At 42.5% G+C, this 27,181-nt stretch overlaps 1 protein-coding gene across 7 annotated transcripts in view; it reads right to left on the reverse strand.

The window, feature by feature from the left end:
- Positions 1-27,181, reverse strand: part of LOC121549043 (unconventional myosin-VI) — a 130,409-nt gene that overhangs the window by 49,954 nt on the left and 53,274 nt on the right. For all 7 annotated transcript variants that reach the window (XM_041860843.2, XM_041860842.2, XM_045210257.1 and 4 more), the window contains exons 5-15: positions 25,361-25,490; positions 21,479-21,584; positions 21,179-21,234; positions 20,987-21,084; positions 20,654-20,818; positions 14,377-14,457; positions 11,175-11,355; positions 8,209-8,353; positions 3,575-3,732; positions 3,181-3,272; positions 1,934-2,006 (exon numbers count right to left, since the gene is read on the reverse strand). In XM_041860843.2, coding sequence (XP_041716777.1) covers positions 1,934-2,006; positions 3,181-3,272; positions 3,575-3,732; positions 8,209-8,353; positions 11,175-11,355; positions 14,377-14,457; positions 20,654-20,818; positions 20,987-21,084; positions 21,179-21,234; positions 21,479-21,584; positions 25,361-25,490 — 1,285 coding nt within the window. The remainder of the gene's footprint in view (positions 1-1,933; positions 2,007-3,180; positions 3,273-3,574; positions 3,733-8,208; positions 8,354-11,174; positions 11,356-14,376; positions 14,458-20,653; positions 20,819-20,986; positions 21,085-21,178; positions 21,235-21,478; positions 21,585-25,360; positions 25,491-27,181) is intronic.

Consider the following 27,181-nt stretch of genomic DNA (forward strand, 5'->3'; position numbering starts at 1 on the left):
CTCTTTGGTCTTGGCCATGGTGGAGAGTTTGGTGATTGATTGCTTCTGTGGACACTCCCTTTAAGAGTGTGCTCCTAATCTCAGCTCGTTACCTGTATAAAAAACACTTGGGAGCCAGAAATCTTTCTGATTGAGAGGGGGTCAAATACTTATTTCCCTCATTAAAATGCTAATCAATATATAACATTTTTGACATGCGTTTTTCTGGATTTTTTTGTTGCTATTCTGTCTCTCACTGTTCAAATAAACCTACCATTAAAATTATAGACTGATCATTTCTTTGTCAGTGGGCAAACGTACAAAATCAGCAGGGGATCAAATACTTTTTTCCCTCACTGTAGCTGTCCTCCGGCTACACCATGGTGCTACCATACAGAGTGCTGTTGAGGCTAGTGTAGACCTTCATTGCAAAACAGTGTGTTTTAATCAATTATTTGGTGACGTGAATATATTTAGTAGAGTTTTATCTAAAAAGGATTACTTTTTCAATGTTTTACCATTTTAATTTTTATGAAATTCACTGAGGATGATGGTCCTCCCCTTCCTCCTCTGAGGAGCCTCCACTGGTTGACAACGATGCTGCTTTCCACTTTGCTTCTTAAAATAAATCCACAAGCGTTCTATAATTACACTATTAGTTTGTGTATCTCACTGTCTGCAAACAGCTAGTTTGTCTTTTATTAGCAAGTTCTGGCTAAAATAAATTGTGTTAGCTGCTAATGCTAATTGTAAGTAAGCTGGCTAGCTAGCTAATACATTTACTGAGTCAGAGAAAACGTAGCTAGCTAATACAGCCTGATACCAGTGCTAGTGTAGGCCTAAGTCAGCATTTTGATTGTGCAACAGTATCTTCTAAATCAGAGAGGAATAGGTGACGCATCAATATGTTAGCTAAATCAAGTAAGAAAAAACATTTAACGTAGCTAACATCTAATTAGGGTCCCCTGGGAAACACTGATCAACACTTTGGCTCCTAACCTGTCACAATAACTCCTCCCTGGCTTTTTCATGTCAAACAACATGGTATTCAAAGTGGCCACTATTATATTCTAACTCTAGAATTAAAATATTCACTCCATTTCCATGATTCCAACAGTTCACCCAATAATTTGTATCTAAATCAAATAGCAATAGCAAAATTTTGTTAAAATAAGGCCTAGATGTTTTGCCCATATCATGCAGCCCTTTGTGGCAGTGTGGACATGATCTCAAATGAGTGCAGGAAATGCAGAAATCTATGAAAATTACCTTTGGTTGAAGTTTGAATGAACAGTATAAAACAACCAGAATTGAGAAAGACCCATTGAAATCACTTAGAATTGATGCGTTGCCATTCTAGGTCATGCATTACTTAAAGCAAATGTAGAACTTGTATTATTAAAAAATATAAAATACCGTAAAAAATGTGAAAATATTGTGATATGATATTTTAGCTATACCGCCCAACCCTACTTGATGGAACAGAAAGTAAAATGTCTGTTCTCAGAGAGCAGTGTATGTGAGAGTCTACAGGGCAGGCTTTGGTCCAATGGCTGCTTCTCTTAAACGCAGACCCCATTCTATCTAGCGTTAACCCCTGTCACCTCCATTCCACTCTCTGGTATCCTGCCTCCGTACCACACACATCTCAAACAGAGGGGTTTAGGTGTGCTCTGCAACATAATCAATCTACCTCCCATCAACTGGCTTTATTTCTGTTGACCATGAAACATAACTTGGGGTCAGGGTCAAGAGTTGTGCGCTCAAAAGCTTAACCTCCCTCAGAGAAAACAGCTATTCCACCTTCCCACACAAACAGAGGTCAAAACAGATCTCCAGTCAGAAGAACATTGAATGGCAACACATTGAAAAAACAGGGGGAAAACACTGGAAACTAGGTGGAGGATACTGTACGTAGGCTAAACCTCTGAAATGATGTGAAGATGAGACAAACCTATGCAGTCCTGATTGTCGACATAATGGACCTCATTTACTCCAAGACCCTCCTTCTGATACAGCTCTTGTTCCTAGAATTCAAAACAGAACGGTTCCAATAACAAGCATTTGTAATGTCATTCATAATGACATTCAGAAAATAATTGAAGTCTGTTTACCTACAGTACCAGTCAAAAGTTTGGACACACTTACTTATTCCAGGAGTTTGCAACAAGCAGAAGGAAACCTTGATATTTAAGATTCAGTTATATTGGTCAGAGAACTTGCTAACGTAAATGTATTATTGCTGGATAGCTATAATAGACAGAAAATATTATGCCCTCATAGACTTCATTTGAATACATTTGCGTCTTTGGCCTCATTAGAATAGAGAACAATCATATATACAGTACCAGTCAAAAGTTAGACACACCTACTCATTCAAGGGTTTTTCTTTATTTTGACTATTTCCTTCATGTAGTAACCAAAAAAGTGTTAAACAAATCAAAATATATTTTATATTTGAGATTCTTCAAAGTAGGCACCCTTTGCCTTGATGACAGCTTTGCACACTCTTGGCATTCTCTCAACCAGCTTCATGAGGTAGTCACCTGGAATGCATTTCAATTAACAGGCGTGCCTTCTTAAAAGTTAATTTGTGGAATTTCTTTCCTTCTTAATGCGTTTGAGCCAATCAGTTGTGTTGTGACAAGGTAGGGGTGGTATACAGAAGATAGCCCTATTTGGTAAAAGGCCATGTCCACATTATGGCAAGAACAGCTCAAATAAGCAAAGAGAAACGACAGTCCATCATTACTTTAAGACATGAAGGTCAGTCAATCCAGAACATTTCAAGAACTTTGAAAGTTTCTTCAAGTCTATGAGGGCATAAGCTTTTCTGTCTATTATAGCTATCCAGCAATAATATATTACATTAGCAAGTTCTCTGACAAATATAACTGATTCTTAAATATCAAGGTTTCCTTCTGCTTGTTGCAAACACCTGGGCTCTTTCTCAGTTCATCTTTCCTAGATTTCTCGCATCCTCTCTCCACGCCTCCTTCTCAGGACGCATTGGAGAAGAAGGTCCAATGGGAAGGACCTTGGTCATTCCCCTCCAATACAGTTGAGGAGGAGGCAAGGAGATAGGATGCTAGGAATCACAGAAAGGCAACTTGAGATTGAGCCCTGTTGTACAGCTGGGATGTCAACTAAGGAGAGAGGAGGCGTCGGGGTCCACAGACCGACAGTGGAAGAAGCGCTCACCTCTTTCAGGATGCGTTCGTTGAAGAACTGCTGCAGCTTCTCGTTACAGTAGTTGATGCAGAACTGCTCAAAGCTGTTGTGCTCAAAGTACTCTGGAAGAGAGACATCAGGAAATGAAAACACATTTAAAAAACAAGCACTTTAGCTGTAAACCACCACTGTCTCTGACTAATGAACTCTTGCAATTGTGTGCAATGAGTGGTTCGTGTTATGTTGTGTATAATGTCTCATGGTGAAATGTCTGTTGGTTTGATGAATTTTTATGGACAATTATGCTGCAAAACCATTTCCGCCTTAGGGATAATAATGTTTACTACTACTACTACTACTATCATATAATGTGGTATCATGTATCACGTACATGTAGCACAGAGCACATAAAGGGGGTACAGACCAAAGCCTGCGATATCCAGAACCCCGATGAAGTTAGCGGAGGAGTCGAAGGGGAAGCACTGGTTGACCCTGGTGACCACGTGGTCAAACAACCGGCTGTACACAGCCTTGGCCAGGGCATCCCGTGCGTTGTTCGCCTGTTCCACTTTCAGTGGCACTCTGAGAGGGAGAGAGAAAGCACATCATTCCTCCTTCCTCCAGCACTGGTCCTCTGTATGTAAAATGTTTGCATGCATGACTAAGTTGCTTTGGATAAAAGCATCTGCTAAATGGCATACTGTTTATTATATTATAAGTGAATGCTTGCCTTTGTATGCAAAGTTAAATTTCTGTGAAAAACAGGCAATAAAGTATATCTAAGCTAAATCTACCATGTATTCCATACGAGGGGAAATTTGATTTGTCACCAGCAAAGAAACATAGAGCAAAGACATATACACGCATACAGAGACACATACTTGAGCAGTGATGGCTGGTGAAATCAATAGCCCACAATTCATAACGACAGAGTCGAGTCAGTCTAAATAATCCCATGCATTCATCACCGTGGGTGTGCAAAAATACTGAGGGTCTGCTTGGTTTCCCAAGCAGATAATTGGGTTATTGACATCTTAGGGAAAGAGTGATTGTGGTGTGATAAGGAGCCTTAACAATGAGAGAAAGTATAAGCATCACAGCTCTGAGAATGTATTGTAATGGCCCCAGAGCTCTGACTGCAGTCAAGTGTGCAGCTCAATAATCAGAGACTACCGAGAGGACTAAAAATGCAGTGGAGCGCCAAATGTACAACATGGCTGCCACGTGGACTTAAAAAAGTTTCTCAAGCTTTAGCTTTGCTTCACAAACACATCATTGTCATGCCCTTAAAGAAAAAAAACTAATTATATCAACTATATTTTGGTATTTTTGTTCATTAGTCCACAATGTCAGCAGTCAAGTTTTCAAGCTATTGGACTTTCAAGAAGCAATGTGTCACTTGCCACATCATCATGATGATGCAAAATGAATCATATTATGCAAAAAGCATCATAGTGATTAAGTGGCAAGTGACACTTTGCTTCTAAAGTTTTTCCTTTAAGGCAGGAGAGAACAAGGATAACGCTGTACTAGTAGCTCTAGTAGTACTTTAAGGTTATGTCCAAAATCCACCTCTAATGTCTTGATTCTCCTCACACACCTTTACCTCCATCCCTCACACCCACACTACACACGCACTCTTCGGGCAGGACTTATCCATTACCTCGTCCCTCCTGTGGATCTCCATTTAACACATCCCACAAGACAAGAGCTCCCCATTATGATCCCAGCATCACACCACCTCGTCTTACACCTTTGCTCCCTTCAGCTCTCAGTACACCTGGGCCCTCTCTCGCACTCTCTCAACCACAAGCCATGTTTCATTTATATTCTTCCAGCCAGTGAGAAGCTAAGGGTCCACAGCCCAGTTAAAACATTTAAATACCAGGGTTAAGCCCTGGCCTCTCATTTATAATCAAGAGGTATATTACATTTACATTTACGTCATTTAGCAGACGCTCTTATCCAGAGAGACTTACAAATTGGTGCATTCAACTTAGGATAGCCAGTGGGACAACCACCCCTTTTTTTTTTAATGGGGGGTTATAGAAGGATTACGGTTATACTATTCCAGGTATTCCTTAAAGAGGTAGGGTTTCAAGTGTCTCCGGAAGGTGGTCAGTGACTCCGCAGTCCTGGCGTCATGGGGGAGCTTGTTCCACCATTGGGGTGCCAGAGCAGCGAATAGCTTTGACTGGGCTGAGCGGGAACTGTGCTTCCGTAGAGTTAGGGGGGCTAGCAGGCCAGAGGTGGATGAACGTAGTGCCCTCGTTTGGGTGTAGGGTCTGATCAGAGCCTGAAGGTAAGGAGGTGCCGTTCCCCTCACAGCTCCGTAGGCAAGCACCATGGTTTTGTAGTAGATGCGAGCTTCAACTGGAAGCCAGTGGAGTGTGCGGAGGAGCGGGGTGACATGAGAGAACTTGGGAAGGTTGAGCACCAGACGGGCTGCAGCGTTCTGGATAAGTTGTAGGGTTTTAATGGCACAGGCAGGGAGCCCAGCCAATAGCGAGTTGCAGTAATCCAGACGGGAGATGACAAGTGCCTGGATTAGGACCTGTGCCGCTTTCTGTGTAAGGTAGGGTCGTACTCTGCGAATGTTGTAGAGCATGAACCTGCAGGATCGGGTCACCGCTTTGATGTTAGCGGAGATTGACAGGGTGTTGTCCTGGGTCATGCCAAGGTTCTTTGCACTCTGGGAGGAGGACACAATGGAGTTGTCAACCGTGATGGCGAGATCATGGAGCGGGCAGTCCTTCCCCGGGAAGAAGAGCAGCTTCCAGGTATGAAATGCCAGAACACTAACAGTAGCTGGGATGTGTGTATTCCCTATGAAGCCTGAGGTTATCCACCTTGCTCAATGATCTCCACAAAATTATCCCGGCAGCATGTTATCAGGAAGTTGAGAGGCTCACATATTATTTATATGACCGTTAAATGAGTCTGTACTGCACTGTGAATATGGGCAAGCTGAGAGAGTGGACTGACCCCCCCTGGCCTCGCAGAGATGCTGAGTCCACCACTGAATTCACCATGGTGGGGTCAACACGATTAACATCTCTCTCTCCCACATTCTGCCTCGCACATATAAACGCCTTAAAAGCTAGTCCCTAAACAGGCTAACATTTAGCTAGATACAGCTTTCCCCCTTACATAAGTCATAAAAATAGGCCGCTTAGTGGTGGAGCCACAGACAGAGAGAGCCGGTTGAAATCCCTGTCTACCCTTTATAAGTCACTTAATGTAACTGTACTCACACATTGCGATTGCTGCTATTAATTAAACAGAAGTGAAACAAGGCACGGCACACCAATAATTAATTGCTTAATATTACGCCCTCAGAGGCTGCGTCCCAAATCGCACCAGATTCCCTATATCATGCACTTCTTTTGACCAGAACCCTATGGGCCCTGGTCAAAAATAGTGCACTATGTAGGGAATAGAGTAGGACTCACACATAAAGACACAGCCAGGCCCATATAAAGCAGCAGTTAAAGCTTAACTACTGTGTGAAAGTGTCTCTCTCTCCACAAATGAAACAACAGACAAACATTTGTGAGGGAGGACATAAGGGTAATTGCACATATCGAGTGGCTTGGCATTCAGGTTGGCGAGCTGAGGGAGCGCCAAGCTGCCCATACAACAATCACTGTCAGGCATTAGACAGGCTGGGCCACGGCTAAATGCACACAGGGCCTTGCCATAGATCGAGAAAGAGGCATGCGTCCCAAATTGCACACTATGCCCTATATAGTGCACTGCTTTTGACAAGGGCTCATAGGGCTCTGGTCAAAAGTAGTGCACTACATTTTACATTTTAGTCATTTAGCAGACGCTCTTATCCAGAGCGACTTACAGTTAGAGTGAATAAATTTTTTTCCCCCATACTGTGGGAATCGAACCCACAACCCTTGTCTTTTACTCCCTCCATCACTTTGAAGACTTTGAAGCTGTCCATTCCCACAGCAACATGACTTGTTTCTTCTTTGCATGTGATTCTCTCACCTCTCTCCTGCTCAGCCCTATCTCTACTAGTGTTCTATTGAACAACATCAAGTCAAGGGCACGTATTCATTCAATAGTGGCTAGTTCCTATTTTTAATCAGAGATAGAGGCACAGCACTACTGTTTGTGACGTCCGCAGCACACACACACACACAATACAAATGCGCACACACACGCGCATCTATTGGTTCCTATGGTAACTGGCATGTGGCCAGCAAGGCAGGTGTTAACAGAGTGCTAATCATGTGGACCTGACACCATCTACAAACACAAGCCTTCCAATACAAATAGGCTAGAATCACCACCATATTGACAGACATACTGTCTCACATCGGAATGTTTAGGAATACAAACACGTATCACATGCAATTAAAAAACACAGGAGCTACCTGTTATTTTGCCTGTCCTCTCATAAAAGGACCATTAAACCTCTATAACTTATCCAGAACGCTGCAGCCCGTCTGGTGTTCAACCTTCCCAAGTTCTCTCATGTCACCCCGCTCCTCCGCACACTCCACTGGCTTCCAGTTGAAGCTCGCATCTACTACAAAACCATGGTGCTTGCCTACGGAGCTGTGAGGGGAACGGCACCTCCTTACCTTCAGGCTCTGATCAGACCCTACACCCAAACGAGGGCACTACGTTCATCCACCTCTGGCCTGCTAGCCCCCCTACCTTTACGGAAGCACAGTTCCCGCTCAGCCCAGTCAAAGCTATTCGCTGCTCTGGCACCCCAATGGTGGAACAAGCTCCCCCCCAATCCTTCTACCCCCCACCCCCACTTAAAAAGACAAGAAAATGCACCAATTTGTAAGTCACTCTGGATAAGAGTGTCTGCTAAATGACTAAAATGTAAAATGTAATAAAAGGCAGTGGAAAACCCACCCTATTCCCTATGGGTCCTGGTCAAAAGTAGTGCACTATATAGGGAATAGTGCCATTTAAAATGCACTCGCAGTCCTCTCTCCATGCAAGGCCGTTGAGGAGAAGAAAGTGACTTACATAGAGATGCTATATGTAATAATATGTTCTATATGTCGTTCCATTGTGACTTACTTGATAACTGTTCCTTTGGCGCCCCCTGCTGTGGTGAGCATGACCCTGGAGGTGAGGCTGACTCGCAGGTCCAACTCTTCCAGACCCAGCAGCTCAGCACAGTACTCCACCGTCTGGCTCGACTGGTTCTTTATGGTGCAGCCACCTGGTGGAACAGCGCGATCACATTGTGAGTAGTTAGTAATGTTGTTAGTAACATTGTTAGTAACTTTCTAAGGACAATGTGTAGAATGATGTTGTGAGAGGTTAGGAAGAATTTAGCAAAGATACTTCCAGTTCAGCTGTCATTCAATGAGAAAGTCAAAATGTCAACAGTGATTTTATTGAAGACTGAGTAAGCTCTGACCCTGGGTAAAATGTGCATACAGTGAGTGCACATATTGTACATTACAGTACAACATGGGTTTGACATATCATGACATGTACTACAGTTCAATACTGCCCATATCGATCCTGAACATCCATAAGGAAACAGCACGATCAAAGTCTGGTACTCTTGGGACAATATTACATTTTAAAGCACTAGCTACATACGGAAATCCAGATTCACCCTAGTCTGGTCTCAATAATATTAGGACAAAGCCTACAATCACTCTCACATGATTTATCAGCGAAGACTTAACCTTTTTGCCCATCTATTTCATAATGAAACAGGCTTCATTATTCCTGAACCATAGCACTCCATCACTGCCTAACACTATGCATTTCATAAGTCTCCTACCGTGCCAGGTATCTACAGATTTTACACCAGATAATGTGATATACCCAAAGGTCTTTGGTGTCTATTACTGGACGTTACAGGAAAGCCCCATACTTATAGATTTTTCAGCTAACCTGTTCATGGCGATACATTCTTCATTCTCTTAGAAATGTCAGTTTCCAGTTGCAAGTGGTTCTACAAAAACCAGCAAAAACTCAGAAAGAAAGATATTCAATCCATGTTTTGTAACACGCAAGGAGGTTCCTCGCCATCTTAGCTGCGGCGCATCTAGCATTTCCCAGCGTCTTTGGAACTAGTCGTTTCTATGCAACGTGGCCACGTGCAGAAGTATATGACACAGTGGACCAAAACAAAGATCTACACACACATAAGAGGCAAATCTCACTCCATACAAAACATAGATTTAATACTTTTCAGAATTTATGTTTTTTTGTAGAACCACATGCAACTGGAAACTGACATTTCGAAATATAATTTTTTCACTGAATCAAGAACAAAAGAAAGTATCGCCAAAAACAGGTTAGTTGAAAATTCTATGGCGGTGGTTTGTATGGGGCTTTCCTGTAACGCCCAGTAACTGACACCAAAAATCTTTGGTTATATCACATTATCTGGCATACAATCTGTAGATAGACAAGAGATGGGATAGTGGGAAAGAAAGGAGGGGATAAGATGGCTAGTTCAAGGGCGACACAGGATAATTTTGGGACGACACAGGACAGTTTTGGGACGACACAAAGGAGGGGATAATGGGGACTGTTTAGGGGCGACAGGAAGGAGCTGATAAGAGGGATGGTTTGGTGGCAACACAGGAAGGAGGGGATAAGGGGCACAGTTTTCAGTGCGACACTGGAAGGCGCTTCTCTCAGAAGAGCTGAGGCAGGATATCCTATGTTTCATGTTGGGGACAAGGAGCATCAGGACAGTTCCCATCTCTCATCCTTATGATCATTATCTTCTCTGACTGGACTCTTTGCTTCAGGTCGCTGTAAAAACACACCACGGGAGACTCCCGCTAAGTACAAACTACTCGTTTTAAACGCTGCCATGGTGTGCCGCTCTCACTCTCTTCACTTTCACAGAGGGAAAAAAGAGAGGAGAAATGAAAGGCACTACATTCAAGTTTCACTCTGATGTTCAAAAGGAATGGTTTATTCTCATAAACTGTGACCGTCGTCTGAAACAGCATGTGTGTAATGTGGAGTCAGTGGGTGGAGGAGAGCCCAAGACATTCACATCATAATGCATCAGCCGTGCCAAATGAAAGAATATACTTGCTCTAACAACAACAACAAAAATCTATGAGATTATTCTGTAAGATATTATAACCGTAGAGGACTACAAAGAGCAACATTCACAAAGAGACGTGAAACATTTCATCAGTTAATCCAATGGCTTTGTATCAATAGTAAATGAATGGGAGGAGAATGACTAGTCCCCAGTGTCCTTGTGTCGGTGGTGGCTCTTTGAAAGTGAATAAAATACATTTCACAGACTACAACAAGAGGCCACATGGGTCTTTAGAAGAAAGCTGAAGATTAAAGTAATTGATCACAGAGCAAGTGTCCTGGGGGACAAAAGCAAAACGGCGCACCTGCTTCACAGACACAAAATAGGATTGTTTTTCTGGTTAGACTAGACCAGGGACTAGACCCCATTTTGTAGGCCCCCGGATCCATTATTATTTACATTTTTTGCAAAGGTATCTGCCAGCTCTGACAAAACTTGAACTACCACTTCCTCAGCATCCCTTAGACTTCCTGTCCTGTGCCCTGGTGCTTTACTCACATTGTCACTGCACTGAAAGAGAGACAGCTGTGTCTTTGTTGTTGGTTAATGTACCAAATAGTATGCGTTTTGGAGTGATATACTCTGACATCTCATAAGCCAGCCATCTGTTAAGAAAGCTTGCAAACAAGCATGCAAAAAACTATTGAAACGATGATGAGGAGTGAGTGAGTGAGTGAGTGAGTGAGTGAGTGAGTGAGTGAGTGAGTGAGTGAGTGAGTGAGAGCAAGAGCTGGCACAGCTGATGTGCAAACTATAATGAGCACTGAGTGAATGAGAGAGACAGAGCGAGAGAGGGGGAGGTAGAGAGAGACAGAGACCGTTCTCACCTGATGTGGAAACTATAGTGAGCAGTGAATGAGTGAGAGACAAAGTGAGAGACAGAGTGTGAGAGCGAAAAGACAGTCAGACAGACAAAAAGAGACCTCACAGAAAGACCGACAGACACCCTGCTCACCTGATGTGCTGCCTGCCTCCTCAAAGTCGATGTTGCCTAGGTGCAAAACCCCGGCCACCACTCTGAACAGGTCCAGCTTCTCCGTGTCATCCAGGCCGATCTTCTTCATGGCCCCACACATCCTGTTGAAGTCCCCCTGGTCGTCCAGCAGAGGGTCCTTCAGGGGCCCAGCCTTCAGGTGCTGAGGAACCATGGGGAAAGGACGGGTCAGTGGTCGCCCTCAGTCGGGGTCACCCTTTCTCTACAACCTTAACCCTTCAGCAGCCCAGCTTTCAGGTGCCGAGAGACCATGGATGGGTCAGTGACCAGGGTCACACGCTCTTTACAGAAGGGGTACTGTCTCAAAGACTGTAGGCTTGCATTGTAGCTGTGTCAATGTTGTGCCACAAGGTCAATAAAATGAAGAAAGAAAAAACTCTTATTACCCATAAAGTAATAAAAAGACCATCCGTCTCCCTCACAGGCAAGAGTTTTTCTTTGAAAGTATTTGTTTGGATTTGAGATGAGGCAATGCTATTGGACTTGGGACTTCAAGCTAATTGGGATGATTTTTTAATGGAATTAGCACATTAAACCTGCATGGAAGATAAAGTACATAACATCTCCAGCTATCTGCAGTAGGAAGAGGAGCAAGGACAGTAAGGTAGAGCCCACACCTGGAAAACCAGCAACACAAAGAAGAATGTTACAGTATGATGGTACACTGGCAGAGCAATGACAACATACAGTAGCTTCAAACACCAGACTAGAATGGCAGATAACTGGCTTTTATGATAATTGGGTTTCCTAATATTAAACAGTTTTGTTTTAAGGGGTACATTTGAATGTGTCCGTGGCCAATGAGACACTAATAAGAATCCATCTCGTCATTCAACTTTACGCTCTTGAACTTATTTTCATAAAAATAATATCAACTAACATTCTGTAACTGAAGGTGGTTGCATTAGTTTATGAATTAACTCTATTGCAATGAGAAATACTTTTCGGCATACAACAGTACAGAGCAGACATTGCCTTGTAAACAACAACCATATAGGAGGGCTGTTGTCTAGGAGCGGTTTATTCTTCTCTATAGGAAAATGGATGACCTAAGGTGATAAGAAAGCCAAGCCATTACAATAATGGAAACCAAGCAGTTTGTTTAAAGCACATTTGAGCACTTTATTCCCAATTATACAGTAGCTGCTTGGGATAGATGCATTTCATGTACTGAGTAAAAGTTTCTTGGCTCCAAACTTCACAGTAACTTTTGGATATCAAATAGAAGGCTTATATTGCCACGAGTGCCAGTTTATTACGTTTATTTGGCAGGGACAGTGCACAACAAAAAATAAGTCTCAGTGCACTGTGAAATTATGCGTCCCACCAGATTTCGCTAATAGCTACTTTCCATCTGTAGTGCCCGACTACACCATTAAAAAACCATTGTACTCTGACATTCTGGTCCAGCTTTACGCTGGACACAAAATATGTTGTCATTTTGACCTCAAGCCTTACACTACAGAGAAAAATCACATCATGCACTTAAAGAGAGAGAAAGCATGCAAGGACCCCACCACACACAGCACCAATGTGAACCCAGAGACAAAAAAAAAAAGTCCCAAAATTGACATCATAATAAAATCAAAAAGAAGTAATCCTTGTAACGGCACCAAATCTATAATCACCTGATCGTCCTGTATTATATAGAGAAGAAGCAGTGTAAAGAGAAATACAACCTTGATCAACAACAGTGACAGTGAACATGGTATGAAATGAGGGGTCCGTCCCATATAGCACCCTATTCCCTAGTTAGTGCACTACTTTTGACCAGGGCCCATAGTGAATAGGGTGCCATTTGGAACACAGATGATGTATGGGCAAATTATATCCACAAGCAATGAGCATAAAGGCCTTATTCAGCATTTGTCACAACATGATTCTCTCCAATAGGCCAAACACAGCATTTATCATGAACAGGTGCTTCCTGTGATCAAAAGTTACGATCCTCCATGATCATATAAGAAGCTACATGCCTCCATGGAGATTGCCTTCTCCTGGTGTGAACCTAGAAAGAGACCAAATGTATCACCTACCTGTACTGTATCTACCATCTAAAAGCTTCACCTGAATATCATCTGCTTAGGTTAAACATACGCTGAAAAACTCAACCCAACAAGTCCTCATAATTTATTTGTTTACTGTGAAGTTAACTATACAATTTGAATTACTTCCATTTCTATGGTTTAACTTACATGGTAGTATAACATGGTAGTATTACCTCTACTAAAACATATGGCATCAGCCGCACAATTACAAAACATGATATTATCGGATTGAAAATGTCCACACTCATTTTCTCCCACTGATGTCCCTGACTACATAGAATGGATGAATCATCAATGTCCCTCAAGGGGAGAGTAAGAGAGGCATACTGTTGTAAAGGGCATTTCAAAATAACTATAATAATTAATTACACTAGTGAGTCCTGAAGGACCACAGTTGCAGTAATGGAGAACTTATGCATAATTAACCAAAGGGAGAAGGCAAAGAAAGGAAGTCATTTCGGCTGAGCATAAAGATCTCTCATTGATGCTGTATTTACATCTATTCATACAGTCTTCATCTCATTGGCTCCTTTCTTAATTAAATGGTTTGCTTCTTATTTGCATCACATCTCAGAGAACAAAGTTTCCAGAGGTAATATATAACCGGGCTTATCTGACCAGAATAAAAATAAAACAATTTGTAGGCAACTTTGTGGGAGTTCTATAACTTGTAAAAAACGTGTCTTCTTCGGTAAAAAGAAAGGTCACTACTGGAAGGCACTGTATCAGTGCATCTGCAGATCAAGAACAATTATCCTTATTTGACTGAGCAGGCCGTTTAGTAAAGGTAAAAGACATTGTGACAGATACAGGGAGCAAGATGGGGATGGAAGAGTACATTCTGTTATTTTCTCTCTGCGCAGACAGAGTTGTGCCTAAGTGCATTTCCAGTTAGTTCTGGAGATGAGAAACCATCTGTCACTAGATACCCAAAAACTACGGATCAGAGGGAGGATTTCCTTCTGTGGTTGTCCAGATATCTGGGAATACCCGGAGTAGCTAAAGACAATAAATCCAATCAATATGGAATGTACATGAAGAAAGAAAAGAAAAGAAAGAAAGGCGAGAGAGAAAGGAGAGAGAGAAAGAAAGAAAGATTAAGATCTGCACAGTACCTCTGGGCTCTTGCGGTTCTGAAGGATCTGTTTGTCTGTGTCCTTGTTTGCAAAGAAGCGAGTGCATCCTCTGTTCAAATACTGCAACACAGACAAATACAACACAACATGGATCAATATACTGCTGTATGATATACACTACCAGTCAAAAGTGTGGACACACCTACTCATTCAAAGGTTTTTCTTTATTTTTACTATATTTTACATTGTTGAATAATAGTGAAGACATCAAAACTATGAAATAACACATATGGAATCATGTAGTAACCAAAAAAGTGTTAAACAAATCAAATATGTTATATTTGAGATTCTTCAAATAGCCACCCTTTGCCTTGAGGACAGCTTTGCACACTCTTGGCATTCTCTCAACCAGCTTCATGAGGTAGTCACCTGGAATGCATTTCAATTAACAGGTGTGCCTTCTTTAAAGTTCATTTGTGGAATTTATTTCCTTCTTAATGTGTTTGAATCAATCAGTTGTGTTGTGACAAAGGGGGGGTAAAAGACCAAGTCCATATTATGGCAAGAACAGCTCAAATAAGCAAAGAGAAATGGCAGTCCATCATTACTTTCAGTCAATGCTGAAAATTTCAAGAACTTTGAAAGTTTTTCAAGTGCAGTTGCAAAAACCATCAAGCACTATGATGAAACTGGCTCTCATGAGGACCGCCACAGGAATGGAAGACCCGGAGTTACCTCTGCTGCAGAGGATAAGTTCATTAGAGTTACCAGCCTCAGAAATTGCAGCCCAAATAAATGTTTCAGAGTTCAATAACAGACACATCTCAACATCAACATCAACTGTTCAGAGGGGACTGTGTAAATCAGGCCTTCATGGCCTTCTTGTTGCAAAGAAACCACTACTAAAGGACATCAATAATAAGAAGAGACTTGCTTGGGCCAAGAAACATGAAAAATTGACATTACACTTGTGGATATCTGTCCTTTGATGAGTCCAAATTTGAGATTTTTGGTTCAAACCGCCGTGTCTTTGTGAGATGCGGTGTGGATGAACGGATGATCTCCGCATGTGTAGTTCCCGCCGTAAAAGCATGGAGGAGGAGGTGTTATGGTGTGGGGGTGCTTTGCTGGTGAAACTGTCAGTGATTTATTTAGAATTCAAGGCACACTTAACCAGCATGGCTACCACAGCATTCTGCAGCGATATGCCATCCCATCTGGTTTGGGCTTTCTGGGACTATCATTTGTTTTTCAACAGGACAATGACCCAACACACCTCCAGGCTGTGTAAAGGCTATTTTACCAAGAAGGAGAGTGATGGAGTGCTACATCAGATGACCTGGCCTCCACAATCCCCCGACCTCAACCCAATTGAGATGGTTTGGAATGAGTCGCACGGCAGAGTGAAGGAAAAGCAGCCAACAAGTGCTCAGAATTTGTGGGAACTCCTTCAAGACTGTTGGAAAAGCATTCCAGGTGAAGCTGGTTGAGAGAATGCCAAGAGTGTGCAAAGCTGTCATCAAGGCAAAGGGTGGCTACTTTGAAGAAACTCAAATATAAAATACATTTTGATTTGTTAAACACTTTTTTGGTTAGTACATGATTCCATATGTGTTACAGTGAGGGAAAAAAGTATTTGATCCCCTGCTGATTTTGTACATTTGCCCACTGATAAAGACATAAACAGTCTATAATTTTAATGGTAGGTTTATTTGAACAGTGAGAGACAGAATATCAACAAAAATATCCAGAAGAACGCATGTCAAAAATGTTATAAATTGATTTGCATTTTAATGAGGGAAGTAAGTATTTGACCCCTCTGCAAAACATGACTTACTACTTGGTGGCAAAACCCTTGTTGGCAATCACAGAGGTCAGATGTTTCTTGTAGTTGGCCACCAGGTTTGCACACATCTCAGGAAGGATTTTGTCCCACTCCTCTTTGCAGATCTTCTCCAAGTCATTAAGGTTTCGAGCCTGACGTTTGGCAACTCGAACCTTCAGCTCCCTCCACAGATTTTCTATGGGATTAAGGTCTGGAGACTGGCTAGGCCACTCCAGGACCTTAATGTGCTTCTTCTTGAGCCACTCCTTTGTTGCCTTGGCCGTGTGTTTTGGGTCATTGTCATGCTGGAATACCCATCCACGACCCATTTTCAATGCCCTGGCTGAGGGAAGGAGGTTCTCACCCAAGATTTGATGGTACATGGCCCCGTCCATCGTCCCTTTGATGCGGTGAAGTTGTCCTGTCCCCTTAGCAGAAAAACACCCCCAAAGCATAATGTTTCCACCTCCTGTTTGTCGGTGGGGATGGTGTTCTTGGGGTCATAGGCAGCATTCCTCCTCCTCCAAACACGCCGAGTTGAGTTGATGCCAAAGAGCTCGATTTTGGTCTCATCTGACCACAACACTTTCACCCAGTTCTCCTCTGAATCATTCAGATGTTCATTGGCAAACTTCAGACGGGCCTGTATATGTGCTTTCTTGAGCAGGGGGACCTTGCGGGCGCTGCAGGATTTCAGTCCTTCGCGGCGTAGTGTGTTTTCTTGGTGACTATGGTCCCAGCTGCCTTGAGATCATTGACAAGATCCTCCCGTGTAGTTCTGGGCTGATTCCTCACCGTTCTCATGATCATTGCAACTCCACGAGGTGAGATCTTGCATGGAGCCCCAGGCCGAGGGAGATTGACAGTTATTTTGTGTTTCTTCCTTTTGCGAATAATCGCACCAACTGTTGTCACCTTCTCACCAAGCTGCTTGGCGATGGTCTTGTAGCCCATTCCAGCCTTGTGTAGGTCTACAATCTTGTCCCTGACATCCTTGGAGAGCTCTTTGGTCTTGGCCATGGTGGAGAGTTTGTGGACAGGTGTCTTTTATACAGGTAACAAACAGATTAGGAGCACTCCCTTTAAGAGTCTGCTCCTAATCTCAGCTCATTACCTGTATAAAAGACACCTGGGAGCCAGAAATCTTTCTGATTGAGAGGGGGTCAAATACTTATTTCCCTCAATAAAATGCAAATCAATTTATAACATTTTTGGCATGCGTTTTTCTGGATTTTTTTCTCTCACTGTTCAAATAAAACTACCATTAAAATTATAGACTGATAATTTCTTTGTCAGTGGGCAAACGTACAAAATCAGCAGGGGATTAAATACTTTTTTCCCCTCACTGTATATCATAGTTTTGACGTCTTCACTATTATTCTACAATGTAGAAAATAGTAACAAATAAAGAAAAACCCTTGAATGAGTAGGTGTGTCCAAACTTTTGACTGGTACTGTATGTCAAAAGACACACAAGAATGGCTTTCCAAGAGGTGTTGAGAGTTCCTGAGTGGTCCAGCCTCAGTCCTGACTTAAAAAAGGTTTGAATATTGATTGACCTTGAGCAAGTTTGACAAAAACAATGGATACATTTTGCCCTAAGAGTTATACAAAGTTGGTCAAATTTTATTCAAAATGATTCATAGCTGTAATGCCTACAAAAGGTGCTTCCACCAAGCATTAACTCTGGTGTGTGAAGCATTACGCAATAAAGACATTTGTTTTTAAATTTTAATTAATTTGGACATTTTTCTATAATTTTTGTTTAACTTCGAAAATGTGGAGTAGGTTTTGTAGATCCGTAGGAAAAAAATGCCAATGTACTCCCTTTTGTGGGTTAATTTGAAGGCAACAATATGTGCAAGGGGTGTGTAGACTCACTAGCGAATGTACTTCCACATCACCGTCTATCTATTTCCATATAAGTCTATGTGTGGCCTGCACAGGTGTTCCATATGATGGATTACACATCGTTGTGAGCGGATTTGTTGTTTACTTGGGTCTTGATCATTCACCATTGTTCACGGTAAAGAATGTATTTGGCACAAAATACGTTTATTCCTCTCTGTAATTGCCTTTGTGCAACTTTTAATGAATTCTCAGTCGCTTGCTTCCTTCCTGCCTGTCGCTAGAGATCCGGCCTGATGATGAGCGCAACGACAACGTCCCAGGTGGGTAGGAGAGAATAACAAAACAGAAACAGAACCCAGTTGCTTATCTTGTTTGTAGGAGACGAGTCATTTTCAGCTGGCCAGATGGAACGGAACAAAGACTTTAATTACAGAGATAGGCTTTGAGGAGGATTGTGTCTCTCTCCCTCTCTCTCTCTCTCTCTCGCTCTGCCCAGCCCTGTGCTCTACACTCCAGACAGGGCATATTCAGTAACACAGCACAAGGCTACAGAATATAACAGACACTTCTTATAAAGCTCCACACAGCCCTGCTGCAAACCCCACTGGGTCTCCACTGTGCACAAAAGTAATTATTGTTATTAAGAAATACAATTTCATTTTAGTTTCCAGATCAGCAGAAAAATGGTAGGACAGATGAGACTATTTGAGGAAGCAAGGGACTACGGTCGAGCAGAAGTACCTGGCTTACTGCCCAGAAGAAATGCTTTGCAGAGGATAGAAATCATAGAAATACTGGGAAACTATGGCCATACGCAGTATGGCAAATGACACAAATGAGAGGAGGCTGTAGAACACAAAATTCTGACATTAAAGTAATGTCTCACTGAAGAGAGGGGAGATGTAGGCTACCTTCTGAGCCACGCTGAAATGATGTGTCTGCAGCAAGTGATGTTGAAGGTACTTAAATCCCATATTTTCCCTGCAACTTCCTTCCTGTCTAGCTGCTCAAACTCGGTTTCAATTCAATTTGATGCCAATCTGTTATGAATGTGAAACAGATGGCACATGAGTTGTCTGGGCTCTGTTAATTCTATATTATAATCTGCACCGCTTGCCGAACGTGACTGAGCCCTCTAAAATGTGCTGCTGATAGCCAGAATCTTCAACGGTCAGTCGTAATGTCCTAGTTGAATTGGAGATGAGCAGAAATGTCACTGCAGATTATCTCTGCATCACTCAGTTTGACTATCTCCATTATAGTGGACGATGTTCCTGTCAAGAGCTGGAGTCAAAGCGCTTTATCTTCCTGAAGCTTAGTGCAGTGGTTTTCAACCCCTGGGGGTCCAAAGGGGGTACTACAGGTAGGTCACAAAAGTTTTGTATTAATGCTATTATAAGCAATTTTATAATACTTTTCACAATGACAATTGTTTATAATAATAATCATAATCGTAATCATAATAATAAGCCTTTCATCTATTACATTCACTGATAAAAATGGACTAAATTTGACAGCCAAGATATTTTTTTTATTTTTTTGGCTGTTGATGGCAATTTGGTAGTCCTCAGAACGGAAAAGGTTGGGAACCACTGGCCTAAAGAGCCCAGGCAGGAAACTTTAAAAGAGGGGATCAATATTGGACAAAGCAGGAGGGGAGTTTGTACAACTTGTACAAACATGCCAGTTTAACTACAACAGAATTGGGTGTCTGAAAGCATCTCATCCCCCTGATGGGAACCAGACAGGGATCTTTAAACCAATGGTGGACAGGAATGGCAGGCAGGGAGTTAGTACAACTTCCCTAAACACCTGCCAGCTAACAACAGCAGAATTGGGTGTAGGTAACCCTGAGACGGAGGGGAACCAGACAGGGAACTTTAATAAAGGATTAACGATAATGGACAAGGCAGGAAGAGAGTTTTTACAACTTCTCTAAAAACCTGACAGCTGACTATAACAGAATTGGCTTTCCTTAAAGCACAATGAGATGGATTGTTATATTTGTGAAGTTGACGACAAGAAAATAAGCCCTTCTTAAAGGATGGCGGAGAGTGCCATCTAGTGGTCTCAGAGGTACGGAGCAACATTTACAATTCAAGCAAACGTGTTTCATGACTTGACATTTTCATAGCATCTTTTATGTTAAGCTTAAAACACCAAAACGAGTGAGTCTCCTTAATATTTAATGAGGAGCTTTGGTACCCCCTGTTGAGCTGACTGCTTGGGGTGGAGGTGCTGAGTCCTCACTCCTCACACTGATACGAGTGTCAGGGAGTGTTTTAGGGGATCGGCCTGAGCAAGGAGCTGCGCAGATTCACTCATCTCAATCACACGATGACTAGTTATTTGAGATGCAAGGTGATTTGTAGATAAGTGATTCTGCGGAGCACCTTGCTCAGGTTTATCCTCTTGAACGCACAGAGATGCATACATTTAAAGTACCATACATGGGGTCCAAGGCCAGATAGTCCGACCATGCAGTTGGATGATGAGCTACACAACCTGGGACTCAACACCACATCAGCTTGGGACCTGGCCCAGAATAGGACGGTGCAGATATCCAAATGTTCAGAAGCTACGGTACAAGGAGCTAGCGAAGATGAATGAGTGACAGGCCGGCCTGTAGGCCCCACTCACCCTGAAGGCGTCTGGGGATTCCAGATGGAACTTGGTCCTGATGTCCTCTGAGGCGCCGGCACACAGCCGGTAGAAGATGTGGTAGTTCCTCTCCTCCTGGCTCTGCTGGCAGATCCTGGACTTCTCCAGCAGGTAGTGGGACACAAAGCCACCTACCACAGTATTCTGACCAGACAACACAGTTTCAATTAGCATCAGACGTAGCCAAAGCAAAAGCTGAAAGTATTCAAAGACATTTCAAATAGTATTTGAACACTTATCATGGTGTTGTTGTCTGATGATTTTAATGATCGTGAAATATTGTACAGTGGTATGACAGTGCTGCTGCTGTACCTTTTCGTTGAAGTGGATCTCTACAAACTTCCCAAAGCGACTACTGTTATTATTCCTGACAGTTTTAGCATTCCCAAAAGCCTCCAGCAGGGGATTGGCTGTGGGATTGATGAAGAAGAATAGCAATTAAAACACAAATCCATACAGTATGGTAATTAGGTCATGCTGCTGGGAAGTGAGATTCATATTTACCTTCAACTATTCTCTCATCAATATCTTGACCTGTTCCATAGGACGTTGTTAAGTATCTATAGGGCAGAAATAAATTATCAGAGTTAATGTGAATACTCTGACTAAACTTCTTTACATGAACCAATAGAAACAGCCTGCCAGATCAGACTGGGCTGCGTCCCAAATGGCACCCTACTCCCTATATAGTGCACTACTTTTGACTAGTTCTGGTTTAAAAAATGGTGCACTATATAAGGAATATGGTGCCATTTGGGACACATCCTGTGTGATGACGATGCACAGAGAATGTCATGACTTTACCGGAGGACAAACTTGGTGTTTTCGGTCTTTCCAGCACCAGATTCCCCAGACACGATGATGGACTGGCTCATCTTCAGCACCCTCATGTCCCTATAGGCCTTGTCAGCTGACAAAGACATAACGCCATTAGACAGTGTTCACAGTTTGTTTACCCTCTCCTTTACCTCAGTGACACAAAAATGTATCTCAATGGGATCATAAATTAAGTATATGGACGCAATAGCCATGCAGACGGTACAATGAATACTCCTGAATTGTTTACACACTTTATTTACATCAGTAACACACAACATATCCGAATGGGATCCTCAAGATGATGGTTGCATTAGCAAAGTTAAACTATACAATGAATGCTCACTGGAAATAGATAGCGAAATCACATTGATAAAATATGCCAAGACAGAGCATACATAGAGTGCCTTGCAAAAGTATTCATCCCCCTTGGCGTTTTTCCTATTTTGTTGCATTACAACCTGTAATTTAAATGGATTTTTTGTTGGATTTCATGTAATGGACATACACAAAATAGTCCAAATTGGTGAAGTGAAATGAAAAAAAGAACTTGTTTCAAAAAATTATAGAAAATAAATAACGGAAAAGTGGTGCGTGCATATGTATTCACCCCCTTTGCTATGAAGCCCCTAAATAAGATCTGGTGCAACCAATTACCTTCAGAAGTCACATAATTAGTTAAATAAAGTCCACCTGTGTGCAATCTAAGTGTCACATGATCTCAGTGTATATATATATACACACAGTGGGGGAAAAAAGTATTTAGTCAGCCACCAATTGTGCAAGTTCTCCCACTTAAAAAGATGAGAGAGGCCTGTAATTTTCATCATAGGTACACGTCAACTATGACAGACAAAATGAGATTTTTTTTCTCCAGAAAATCACATTGTAGGATTTTTAATGAATTTATTTGCAAATTATGGTGGAAAATAAGTATTTGGTCAATAACAAAAGTTTCTCAATACTTTGTTATATACCCTTTGTTGGCAATGACACAGGTCAAACGTTTTCTGTAAGTCTTCACAAGGTTTTCACACACTGTTGCTGGTATTTTGGCCCATTCCTCCATGCAGATCTCCTCTAGAGCAGTGATGTTTTGGGGCTGTCGCTGGGCAACACGGACTTTCAACTCCCTCCAAAGATTTTCTATGGGGTTGAGATCTGGAGACTGGCTAGGCCACTCCAGGACCTTGAATTGCTTCTTACGAAGCCACTCCTTCGTTGCCCGGGCGGTGTGTTTGGGATCATTGTCATGCTGAAAGACCCAGCCAAATTTAATCTTCAATGCCCTTGCTGATGGAAGGAGGTTTTCACTCAAAATCTCACGATACATGGCCCCATTCATTCTTTCCTTTACACGGATCAGTCGTCCTGGTCCCTTTGCAGAAAAACAGCCCCAAAGCATGATGTTTCCACCCCCATGCTTCACAGTAGGTATGGTGTTCTTTGGATGCAACTCAGCATTCTTTGTCCTCCAAACACGACGAGTTGAGTTTTTACCAAAAAGTTATATTTTGGTTTCATCTGACCATATGACATTCTCCCAATCCTCTTCTGGATCATCCAAATGCACTCTAGCAAACTTCAGACGGGCCTGGACATGTACTGGCTTAAGCAGGGGGACACGTCTGGCACTGCAGGATTTGAGTCCCTGGCGGCGTAGTGTGTTACTGATGGTAGGCTTTGTTACTTTGGTCCCAGCTCTCTGCAGGTCATTCACTAGGTCCCCCCCGTGTGGTTCTGGGATTTTTGCTCACCGTTCTTGTGATCATTTTGACCCCACGGGGTGAGATCTTGCGTGGAGCCCCATATCGAGGGAGATTATCAGTGGTCTTGTATGTCTTCCATTTCCTAATAATTGCTCCCACAGTTGATTTCTTCAAACCAAGCTGCTTACCTATTGCAGATTCAGTCTTCCCAGCCTGGTGCAGGTCTACAATTTTGTTTCTGGTGTCCTTTGACAGCTCTTTGGTCTTGGCCATAGTGGAGTTTGGAGTGTGACTGTTTGAGGTTGTGGACAGGTGTCTTTTATACTGATAACAAGTTCAAACAGGTGCCATTAATACAGGTAACGAGTGGAGGACAGCGGAGCCTCTTAAAGAAGAAGTTACAGGTCTGTGAGAGCCAGAAATCTTGCTTGTTTGTAGGTGACCAAATACTTATTTTCCACCATAATTTGCAAATAAATTCATAAAAAATCCTACAATGTGATTTTCTGGAATTTTTTTTCTTATTTTGTCTGTCATAGTTGACGTGTACCTATGATGTAAATTACAGGCCTCTCTCATCTTTTTAAGTGGGAGAACTTGCACAATTGGTGGCTGACTAAATACTTTTTTCTCCCCCACTGTATAGATATACAACTAAGCAAGGGGCACCACCAAGCAAACGGCACCATGAAGACCAAGGAGCTCTCCAAACAGGTCAGGGACAAAGTTGTGGAGAAGTACAGATCAGGGTTGGGTTATAAAAAATATCAGAAACTTTGAACATTCCACGGAGAACTATTAAATCCATTATTTTTTTTTAAATGGAAAGAATATGGCACCACAACAAACCTGCCAAGAGAGGGCCGCCCACCAAAACTCACAGACCAGGAAAGGAGGGCATTAATCAGAGGCAACAAAGAGACCAAAGATAACCCTGAAGGAGCTGCAAAGCTCCACAGCGGAGATTGGAGTATCTGTCCATAGGACCACTTCAAGCCGTACACTCCACAGAGCTGGGCTTTACGGAAGAGTGGCCAGAAAAAATCCATTGCTTTAAAAAAAAATAAGCAAACACGTTTGGTGTTCGCCAAAAGGCATGTGGGAGACTCCACAAACATATGGAAGAAGGTACTCTGGTCAGCTTTTTGGCCATCAAGGAAAACGCTATGTCTGGCGCAAACCCAACACCTCTCATCACCCCGAGAACACCATCCCCACAGTGAAGCATGGTGGTGGCAGCATCATGCTGTGGGGATGTTTTTCATCGGAAGGGACTAGGAAACTGGTCAGAATTGAAGGAATGATGGATGACGCTAAATATAGGGAAATTCTTGAGGGAAACCTGTTTCAGTCGTCCAGAGATTTGAGACTGGGACGGAGGTTCACCTTCCAGCAGGACAATGACCCTAAACATACTGCTAAAGCAACACTCGAGTGGTTTAAAATGTCAAATGTAATGTAAAATGTTTAAGGGGAAACATTTAAATGTCTTGGAATGGCCTAGTCAAAGGCCAGACCTCAATCCAATTGAGAATCTATGGTATGACTTAAAGATTGCTGTACACCAGCGGAACCCATCCAACTTGAAGGAGCTGGAGCAGTTTTGCCTTGAAGAATGGGCAAAAATCCCAGTGGCTAGATGTGCCAAGCTTATTTAGACATACCCCAAGAGGCTTGCAGCTGTAATTGCTCCAAAAGGTGGCTCTACAAAGTATTGACTTTGGGGGGGTGAATAGTTATGCACGCTCAAATTCTGTTTTTTTGTTTCACAATAACAAATATTTTGCATCTTCAAAGTGGTAGGCATGTTGTGTAAATCAAATGATACAAACCCCCCAAAAAATCCATTTTAATTCCAGGTTGTAAGGCAACAAAATAGGAAAAATACCAAGAGGGGTGAATACTTTCGCAAGCCACTGTAAAAATTACTATAGACTGCCCTCCAGTGGACAGATGTGAAAGTGTAATACATTGTCAGCCCAACAGCGGCACAGAGAGATAAATATTTGTGTCTGTTGCATCCCAAATGGCACCCTATTCCTTACATTGCACACTGCTTTTGACTAGAGCCCAATGGGCCCTAGTCAAAGTAGTGCACTATATAGGGAATAGGGTTCCATTTGGAACGCAGGCTGTGTGTTCCTTCCTCCCCAGTACTCACCGATAGCGTAGACATGGGGCGGCAGGGTGCCCAGGGACCTCCCATGGTACTGTTTAATGGTCTCTGGAGCGTAGAGCTTTGGGAGGTCAACATACGGGTTCACTGCTATCAGGATATTGGCTACAAACGTCTGGGAGATAAACAAAGAGAAACCTAAAGTCAGAAATAGTCAAGTACACGAGGCTGTTTTTAGCAAGACACCGTACTAGTGCTGAGCGATTAGTGCTTTTTGAGTTGGTTCGGTTTCAATAATTTATTAAAACAATAAATGCACTATGCATTATGTGGGTTGAATGATGTAACACAGAATAAATCAATTAATAAGTCCCATGATGGTAGTGACTGCCCATTACTGCTTTTCCCTTATTAACCATAATTTATTCACATTACTTTAATAAAATATAGTTGTTGTGTATATTACATTTGTTTTGTTTTATTTGATGATTTTATTATTTCATTCCAAGTCAGCATCTCATCTCTATAGAGCTGCTGCCTACGCCATCTGACAAAAATCACAATTTTAGTAGTTCTTAAAAGTAAATAAAGCATACTTTCATGTCTGCTGAATACCAACTATCAAATCACTTAGATCATGTATTTTCAGGTAGATACACCGCGACGCAACCACTTTCTAAATCCCTCTCGACCGCACCTTCTTCTGTCTCTTTTCTCACTCTCCATGTCTGCCCCACACAGACCAGACACGTAGGCATGCAATGGATTATGGTCATTATAGTTAATTAATATGATTTCTGCCATGTTGGAAACTACAACTCCCGACTACGTCGCACAGTTCGGGCTTGATCTGATTTCTCTCTAGAGAAACTGTGCATTGAGCTCACAGAAAAAAAGGAACTAAATGGAATTCAAATAATTTAACCGATGTCGGTAAATTAGTTGTTTAAAAAGCCAAAAATAACCAACACTTCGGTTAATAACTCAGCACTACATTGTACCTTAAAACACACATCAAATGCTTTTGGGGCAAACACTTCTGATATAACACCCAGCTTTTTCTCAAGTACCAAACAAAACACTTGAGTCTCATCACTGCTAAAAGGAATTGTCTAACTGCATATCTGCCTAACATTTCCATAGAACACAGCAGGCAGTTTCTCACTGCAGCCACTAGATGCCACCTGTTGGAAGACAAGTGTCCCATGGTTCTCCTCTCCCCACCAGCTGGCATCCACGTCCCTCTGCCTGCCTGGCTGTCACCTCAGACGACCTAATTAAGTTCAGTGGGGAACAGGATAGTGCTCCCTGGCTCTGCTCTGCTCCCTGGCTGATTACAAAGGGGTAGACACAGGGGCCAGCAGGGAGACCGTGATGACAAGAGCTAGCTGTGCCTTTGTGTATGTGTGTGTGTGTGTGTATATGTGTTGTGTCCCCTCCCCTCCCTGATGGACAGTGTGAGGGCCTTGTCATTGTCACTATGGGCTGCCTGTCAGGTGTCTGCTGGGAGGGAGGACAGTTACAGTGACACACGCTGTAACTGTGTGTGTGTGTGTGTGTCAATGTAACTGGCCCTCTCCCAGCAGCCACCTGACAGGCAGCCCAGAGTGACAGTGACAAGGCCGTCACGCCGTCCATCAGGGAGGGGACACACCACAACACACACATGCAGTAAAGTACAGTAGGTGCAGAGAGACAGAAGTGGCTGAGGTGACAGGGCTTTCACATGATAATGAGTGAGTGTTCTATCGGCCTTGCCCTTGCTGGTTCAACCTGTGGCCTGTTCATCATGGTGCATAGCTGTTGGAACAAGATTGATGAGGCAGACAGCAGGATATAGATACAGGTTGTCTGTTATAAAGTACT

The sequence above is a fragment of the Coregonus clupeaformis genome, chromosome 33 (genome assembly GCF_020615455.1).
Source record: "Coregonus clupeaformis isolate EN_2021a chromosome 33, ASM2061545v1, whole genome shotgun sequence".
Lineage (NCBI taxonomy): Eukaryota > Metazoa > Chordata > Actinopteri > Salmoniformes > Salmonidae > Coregonus > Coregonus clupeaformis.